Source organism: Aptenodytes forsteri, unplaced genomic scaffold (genome assembly GCF_000699145.1).
Source record: "Aptenodytes forsteri isolate BGI_AS27 unplaced genomic scaffold, ASM69914v1 Scaffold51, whole genome shotgun sequence".
Classification (NCBI taxonomy): domain Eukaryota; kingdom Metazoa; phylum Chordata; class Aves; order Sphenisciformes; family Spheniscidae; genus Aptenodytes; species Aptenodytes forsteri.
This window is the reverse complement of record NW_008795495.1, coordinates 4,052,538-4,061,287: the sequence shown is the minus strand read 5'-3', so window position 1 is coordinate 4,061,287 and position 8,750 is coordinate 4,052,538. Positions and strand designations below refer to the sequence as shown.

General features: G+C 38.7%; 1 protein-coding gene across 2 annotated transcripts in view; it reads left to right on the top strand.

The window, feature by feature from the left end:
* The first annotated feature begins 324 nt into the window (after positions 1-324).
* Positions 325-8,750, top strand: part of COMMD6 (COMM domain containing 6) — an 11,088-nt gene continuing 2,662 nt past the window's right edge. The window contains exons 1-4 of one of the 2 annotated variants that reach the window (XM_009281723.2): positions 325-453; positions 1,620-1,772; positions 2,828-2,973; positions 7,040-7,274. In XM_009281723.2, coding sequence (XP_009279998.1) covers positions 415-453; positions 1,620-1,772; positions 2,828-2,878 — 243 coding nt within the window. In that variant the 5' untranslated portion in view covers positions 325-414 and the 3' untranslated portion in view covers positions 2,879-2,973; positions 7,040-7,274. The remainder of the gene's footprint in view (positions 454-1,619; positions 1,773-2,827; positions 2,974-7,039; positions 7,275-8,750) is intronic. The other variant, XM_019472699.1, reaches the window with a different exon arrangement.

Here is an 8,750-nt window from a genome sequence, read left to right as displayed (position 1 = left end):
GTGATTATTTTTGTTTCAATGTTGTGTGTTGTGCAAGCCCAGCAAAGCTTGGTCTCTGCATATTAAGACACATTAAAAGTCAAGTCATGTTGTTTCTTGCATGTAGATACAAAAGATTAGTAAAATATTCTGGCGAGGAAAAAAAATCACGGGCTGCCTAATTATTGTAAAGTATATAGACATGTAAAGCAGAAATAAAAATTGCCTATTTGGGGTGAAGTGAGAAATTTTATTAAATTCATGGAAGATGAAATTGATGCGGTCTTCTTTGGATATACCTATAGCACAGCAGCCAGAAACAATCTCTCTACGGAAGAACTCGTCACCACCTTGGGCAATGCAGTCAGCGCGCTGCCAAAACATGCAGTTCAAGTTATTCGTCATGTATGGAATGAGCAGGGCAAATCTATTAGTATGTCAGAAGATGCAAGAAATATGGCCACAGTGGGGCAGGTAACTAAATGACAAAGTGCAGTTGAGCTAACTACTACGTTTTCAGAAATGTCAGTGCTTCATTGTGTACGTTGTATTGTCAAGCACATGGTGGTATCTTGACTGCCGAAAGCTTTCCTATATATATATATATATGTATGTATGTTTCCAAATGTCTACCCAGATAAAGAAGCATATACAATGAAGGTTGTCTAAATGCTGAACAGTTTTCTAATATTACTGTTTGGATGATAAAGTCACATTTCATACCTTCTTAAAAATCAGTGCTTCGTAGTACTATTAGGGAAGGTGAGTGGCAGTCAGTGTGGCAGACAAGTGTATTAGCTGTTTATGTAAATCTGTTTGAAATGTAATTTGAATTGTTGTTTGGAGTTGATAACACCAGCACTTGATTGTTTTAGGCTTTGTCTCCCTTAAGTTTAAACTCTTTTTAAAGATACTTTCTGTCAATTACCAGCATTCCTTTTTTTTCCTTTTTGAAAAAATAACACAGAGTGTATTTGCATGTTAAGATCTTTTTTCCTAACAATAGTTTAAAAGAGTACAGAATTGGGGGGGAGGGGGGAATCTTTGAGGCTTGATAGTAAGCTTTTGAAGGCTCACTTCACTTCTTTATTCAACAGTTCTGCCTATCATAAAAGGCTAAAAATGATAACTTACCTCTCTGAAATGTTTTTATGATGTACTTTGATTTATCTAAAATACAATTATGAAATGCCTTAATTTTTTTCCATTATTGCTATTATAAAATCTTTGTGCACTGTCTTGAGGTTTTTCTCATGTTTCCACTTGATTTAGAAACTTTAAAAAAAACCAACAAAACAAAACATGACAAAAGCACGAGTGATATACAAGCCAGGTCAACTCTGTGACTCAGGCTCCTCTTACTAGAACTTTAAATAGACTGTACTTGACTATTGACAGTGCTTGAATAAGGAAAACAGATTAAGTGAAGTAACTTACTAAATTGCTTATTTTTTCACTATTAAAAGGAAGGGCAGATGATTTTGTTTCACAATAGCATCTGAATGTGTATGTTTTGTTTCCCATTTGGATATGAGCCCTAGATGTCCTATATTGTCTGTAAAACATCCATCCAGCAGAATAGCAATGGTAGGCTAGATCTCTTCCTTTAACACTGCTTCCAATGATTTTCTTCTTTGTAGTTTGTAGATATTAAGTGGAAACTGGGAGTTGCGATGAGCTCTGACACCTGCAGGTCTCTGAAGTATCCTTACGTTACAGTGACGCTAAAAGTGGCAGACCCTTCGGGACAAATAACAGACAAATCTTTTGAAATGACGATCCCACAGTTCAAGGTCTGTAATCAGTGTTACTTGATTCAGTCTCTTAAAACAACAGTGACATTGTTGTGAAGGAGCAACTGTATACCTTGATGCATATGTTTGTGTTGCTTATTTACCAATACAGTCATTCAAAGATGAACCATTAAATAATTATTTAATAACACTGAAGCGAAATACTTATTTCATAGCATTTAGTTCTACATCACTTATCCAAAAATGTTAATTTAGAAGTAATTAATCTGTTCTCTTACAAATAAGCTAACAACTGAAGACATAAAGACTTTTGGACCTTTCTTGTCAGCTGTCACTCTGCCTTATTCAAAATGGATGGAATATTCTAAATCTATGGAACTGTTTCCCAGCCTCAAAATCTAGAACTTGGGTTAAGCCTAACATTTACTAATGATAGGAATGGAGGTCAGTCTGCTTTGTCACCACTGGCTCTTAATTGCTATGCCTTCATCTATGAACTTATGTAACTTTGTTTAATTTTGCATAAATGTGGCACTTCTGTTGTCATTCCTGTTTAAAGGGCAAATACATCACATAGAATATGATACAAGCTTACAAATAAATAAATCCTTGGAGTTGAACTGGCAGGAATTTGAGAAGGATACTGTGAATCCTTAGGTGTTGTGAAATGTATTCATTCTGGTTGAAACCTATTTAGTAATTTGCTGTTCAACTACTATCAGAAATGGATGCTATACTTGAGAAGCCTGGATTATTTCAGCTGGGGATAGACACACTTGCATAAGAAGGTTTTTTGGTGGTGGGTTTTTTTTGTTGTGGTGTGAGAGCTATTTTGTATTCTTCTTTCATAGCATCTTCTCCTATTAATAGGCTAACCCATGCAAATAAGGCATCACAGATTTAATAGTGAATGTGCCCAGATGCCAACCAGCCCACAAAAAGAAAAGCAGAAACTTTCAGTTCAAGCTGCAAATTGTAACTGAAGAGGGAATGTGAGAAACATGGATTGTGATTTTTGTCCAACATGCTAGTTTGAACTACAGTTCAAGCTTTTCTTCAAGCAACTGAAATTTACCTTAACTCTTGCTTTTTAGAACTTCTTCAGACAGTTCAAGGAAATGGCGGCTGTTCTGGAAACAGTTTGAAGAGAACTCTTTTATTTACACTGAAATGTCGGACAGACTTAGATCAAGTAAACTTTCCGTCCTGCACAGGGAATAAAGTGCCATTGTTCAGCAAGGTATGTATCCTTGTCGTCTTGACAGGTATTTGTCAGCGTCATCCTTGCATTGCTGTGAAGATTTCTTCGCTTTTGAATACTTGAAGCCAACTCTGCAGTGTTTGTGAAAATGCATTCAGCTTTGTTCATCCTGGTAGACAAAAGATCAGGATGTGTACAGAGAAGCATCACTGTAGACTTTCTAATATCCAAGAGTAAGAAACTACACATTTAACTCTGGAGTGTGGAAAGACACCTGAAAATGTTGACTGGGAAGATACTGAGAGAAGTGTAAATCCTATGTTAACACTTTTGTCTGTACAATTGAGATGCCCTTGGACTCAACAATAACATTAAGTATAAGGAGTATATGAAGTTACACATAACAAGCATACAGTTATTCTTGAAGAATAGCAATGTCAGGTAGTTAGTTGCGGGTATTTGCAGACCTGGCTTCCAGTCGTCTTTTAATAACTGGAGAATGTACTTGTCCTAACAGCTTGTTTATTTCAAATACCTATTTCCCGCCACCTAGGCTTATAAAAACTGAGTTAATGCATTAAGCTTTTCTGGAGACCCAAAATTTATTCTTGGAAATGAAGCCCAGAGGCTAACTTTAAATAAAGGTAGAAACGTGAATTTAATTCAAAAGCATTTTAATATATTTTGCCTTTGCATTTAATCCCACTCTAATCTGTGGCGCTCTGCTTGATGTAGCTGCCTCACTCCAAGCTCTGAACTAGAAAAGTCAAGAGGAAACATGAAAATTCAGGCTGGAGTGTTAGCCAAGCACATCAGAGAAAGGACCACACTAAAAGTCAGCAAGATTTCTTTGCTTGTTGTATTGTGTGGCAGGAGTCCACTGGACTGTGTTGCGAGCGCTTGCTCTCAGAGAATGTCCTGACCAGCAAAATTTTGACTTTGATTCCGAAGAATGGGGATATTTCCAAAGGGGGAGTGATAAATCCAGTGTGCTTGCATGCCGTCTTTCCCCACCCCACCCCCCTTAAGTTTTCCATAAACAAAACGCAAACTGCAAATATAGTGGGATGTAATAAAAACAGTACTGTTGCATTTCAAGATGTGCCGGTGGTGTAGTAGAGCAAGTAAATCTGAAGAGAGACAATTCATACTGATAAGCAGACTGAAGTTTATGCTGCAACTTCAGAATGGTAGAGACTGAGAACCAGTTTTGCTGGGACAGTTCCTCACTGATTTCAGGCCCCCTTAAGTGAGAACATCTACCTTTCTAACCCACTTGCATTTTTTATTAACTTTTTTAGAAGCTGGCTGAAAGTCATTGATACAGGTGATGCCTGCCTTTTTGTGTCATGAAAATAAACTGCAGCACACTGTGCGTGCTGCATACTGCAATCCTTTCAATAAAGAGATACTGTTATCTCTGTTAAACAGAGATACCCACTGTTTGGGCATTATGCATGGTGCATAAAACAGTACTTGGGAGTTGCTTAGAAGCCCAAATAAGTGGAACAGTGTCGGCTTTAACAAAAGATAGTGAAAGTTTTGGGCCGTGGCCATTGATCTGGATGATACTTCCTTTGTGCTGCTGAAGTCCGAGGTGTTTGCTTTGTGGCTGGGAAGAGCAGGTTGCTCTTTTCTGGGGCCCTCTCAATGGAATGTCACAAAACGGTCTCAGGAACAGACTTCCCGTTTGCCTTTTCCCTTGTCTGTCTGCAAGGGCTCGGGGCTGAACATAGTGCAGAAAATCCTCCCTGTGTGTGTAAAAGTGATCTAAGCAGCTGATTTTTTTTTTTTAATATGAAGAAGTTGGACTGTAAGGCTGCTATAACTGGAAAACATTGTCATGCTTTGGCCTAGTGAATTAATTGGTTTACATCAATGCAAGAGTTCCAGAAAAATAATACTTTTTTTTTTTTAGTAAAGCTGGAGCCTTACAAATACTTCCCATTTGTTCTAATGCAATTAAGTTCTTCATATAGCTGGAAATATTTGTGCCTTCATTGGAACTGGATGGAAAAGAAGATTTAATTAATCATGTCTTACCTTCTAGAAGTGATTTAGTAGACGCTGGAAGGTAATGAGGAAACTCAGTTACCGTTTTTGCTTGGTCCATCACCAAGAGGAGAAAGTTGGCTGCCTTTGAAAAGTCTAACTTACATTTTGTCAAGTCAAATATTCTAGAAATATTAATGAGTATTTTTGAAGTGTCCCTGAACTCCAGCATGTTGTAACTCTGGCTGGAAGATGCCTGGACGTGTGTACTATACCAGTTTACTGTCTGAGAATTTTCAGAGGTGTTTATGGACATCTAGGAGATGTGATTGAAAGTTGGCTATGTACTCAAACTTCTGAGATTTGTCCTGATCGCTATCAGTAGGAATTCCTATACTGAGTAATGGAAGAATTAAGTACTTTGTTAAAAAAAAAAAAAAGGCAAACAAAAAACCAAAAAAACACCAAACTAAAAACCTAACAGTTTGCAGGGTAGCAATATTAACATGTGCAAACAAGCTGTTGAATTGTTTGTCTATATGTGCAGAAACCAGAACTTTTCAAAGAGAATCAGGAGTCCTTGCGTGTTCCTAATTCTACTTGTTGATTGATATGAAATTGTATAACATGAATATTTTTGTAAGTCCACAAACGGTCATTAAACATATAGGTAACAAAGATAAAGATGGTCTGTCTTTTGTTTTAAGCCTACTGCATGAAAGTCTGTCTCATAAATGCTATAGTGGGTGAAGTTCAGGACTAGACTATGACTAAACTTCTTTCCTTATTAGATAGGATGAAGTTCAGACATACGCAGTCTTTCTCTGTGGTGGGGTACCAGGGAGCTGAGGGATAACTGCAGGCTGCAAGGAACGTTTGTATCAATTACTTACAGCTAGACAAAATGTTGTATGGAACCAGGAAAAGACAGGGGACATACGAGATTAATGAAATTTTGCAGGAAATTGCATTCAAGTGGTTTTCTTTCCTTAATTGTATTTAGGAGACAAGTAAACAATTTTTCTTTTCAACATTTGCCTGGAACAGAGCAAGAGGAAGGAAGGGGGGGGGGGAAGGGTCTTACACAGTAAACAAACCCAAGGGAGGGAATAATGAAGGAATCTCCTGGCAATGACTGTCTGTTGTCTTCATCACATGACTTTTTTTTTTCTTTTTGCATTAGTTTCAAACACACCAGCCCATTTGCAGAAAGCTATTTTGTAGAAAAATGGAGAAAGGTGCATAGAAAGAGTGCACAAATGGCTGTAGTCATGTCTGTGTGCTACTGTTTTAAATATTTAACTTCTGCATACTTTGGCCTAGTCATGGCCAAAGTAAAAGCATGTCTCTGTTCCTGCTTCTGCAAAATTGTACTGCCTTTCTTTAACCACGTTTTGAAGGTATGTAACCTTGTTGTTCACTGTGAGCCCATCCCCCTTTGTTTTTTTTACCTTCCCATTTTCAAGCCTTTGCACTCTTATTTGAACACCTGAAGATACGTTAGCTTGGACCAATTAAAAACAAAGGTAGAGAGATAATAAATTGGGGGAGAGGAAGAATGTTGTTTCTTCTTCCTGCTTGCCCTGTTCCCTATCGTATTTGACTGTTTTATTACCCTCTCAACTGTGGGTATAATGAGAGAGTAATTTCCACTCCTTTGCAGAGGCATGCAGGGTTCTTCTGTTTAAGCCCTTGCGGGTACTAGAATAATACGGAAAAGTGCCCGAGTCATTTAATCTACCTGCAGCAAAAAATGCCCCATCTCTGAAGAACCTTTGCAACAGGGGGAGGGACTTAAAATTCAGCAGCCTCTATCCTATCCAGTACCCTGTGGTTGATCGTGGTACTGCTCATTTCCCAGGCAGACTTTTGGTAAAATGTTACATGACTCTTGGTTGGGCTGCTAGCTTACCGGGCATTCACTTGATCAGGAAGTTGGATCTGTGCAGGTCAGTACATGACATAACGAGTGCCTCGACCTGGCTTGAGCTTGCATGGTATGCTGCTACAGTCCTCCCTTCCTGAGGCTCTATCACCTCATAAACAACTGGATTTGCTTGTCACTGTGCAATTTTGGCCAAATGTTTCCTTTATTTTTGTTTCTGCTGTACAGCACTGTCCATACGTACTCATCCGGTTCCACTCTTGGTGCTTGAGTGCGTGAAGAAGCACGCATGTTAGAGGGATGATGCTCAGCGCTCCTCATACCCAGCCCTGGGTGCTTTGAAAGACTTCCTGACTCTTGTTTCCGAGGCTTTTCTGAGGGGAGGTGGAGAAATGACCTGCCATTTGAACTGAGTTGCTGGGATATGTCTGTTAATTATTTATGACTTTGTGTCATTGAGAAAGTAAGGAAGCTGAGATTGCTGATCTCTGTGAAGGCTAATTTTAGTGTTTCTGGGTTTCCTCTTCCCTGTACTGCATTTTCCTCCTACGGCTAATTACGGTCTAGCTGCCCTAACCTGAGAACCATTTCTGTTCAATATGTGCAGGTGCCATAGTTTCCAAATACTCTGTTAGCGTTTACATTACAAATATTGTCATATTGAAAAATTGGAAATTTCAGTGTCAGTTTTGTACTTCGCACACTGAGCTTTGGAACAGTAAGCTTTAATATGCATATTAAAAAAGAAGGAAAATTCTATTATTTCATACAATAAATTTCTGTGCCATAAAGTATTTTAAGAGGACTTTGTCATAGCATCGGTCACCAGGTGGCACTGCTGCATACAGTCTTGATACACGGTAATCCTTTTGAGAGCACGTCTGACGATGGGATAAGGACTTCTGGTTTTCTCCCCTGTGTAGCTTGTATCTGGAACTGCACGCATTCACGTCATCCTAACTTCCATCCTACTTCTTAGATTGTAGGGAAATACTCTAACTTCTGTGTTAATTATTAAAAAGATGAGCGTAAAGATTTCCAGTGCCATAAACAACATTCAGCATCTTAATGGTAACAGAATATATACCATACGTTGTATCTTTGCAGTAGCTTAAACCAGTAATTTAATTATACTAACACTTCTGCATTATGACTTGCTCTTTAAATAGCATCATGTTACACTTCTATTGGGATCTAGTCTCATTTCACATTTTTTTTCCCCGTTTATACACCTCATAGATTTTTCTGGATCTGTATCTTGTTCATAGAATAAGCATTTACATTTCTCTATCCAAGGTTTTTATGCAGTTTAACCACTCTAAAATCCTTCCTCCGTATTTTGTTATGCAGCCTAGTTTTCAGTGTCTTTATGCCACACTTAGGAATACACTTCTCTGCCACTGAAAGTGGCCCTGTTGCTTAATTCCCCTGTGAATTACCTCTGAATCTGAAAAAGAATGTTCAGATGTTGTTGGTACTACTGAAGCCACAAAGAATTTTTCTGTTCCCCGTTAATGGGGCCAGAATGTTGTCACTGCTGTGTCTTGGGCAGGTTACAGGTGTGTTTGAAAAACATACTCATCTGAGAGCTTGGCCAAATTAAAGCAAGACCGGCTTCCTTCCCACTGATGCTTCTGAACTGGCAAGTACCGAGTGCTGCAACCATGCATGAAGCTTGAGAGGGGTGTTAAAGTTTACATTTAAAATGAGCAGAGGAATGTAAGTGCGTGTCTCCCATGAATCACTGGTGTGCGGTGCAATGCTGCTTCTCGCAGTTGGCAGTGTGGGAAGACAAGAGATGCTCAGCAGTCGACAGAGTCAAGACAACAGATGTCAATTTACCTAGGAGAGAGTCAAGGATGATGAGAAAGAGGATTAAGGGGTTCCCATCTGTTCTTTTTTTTTTTTTTTTTTGAGCTACGGGGGCCCCACTCTTGGG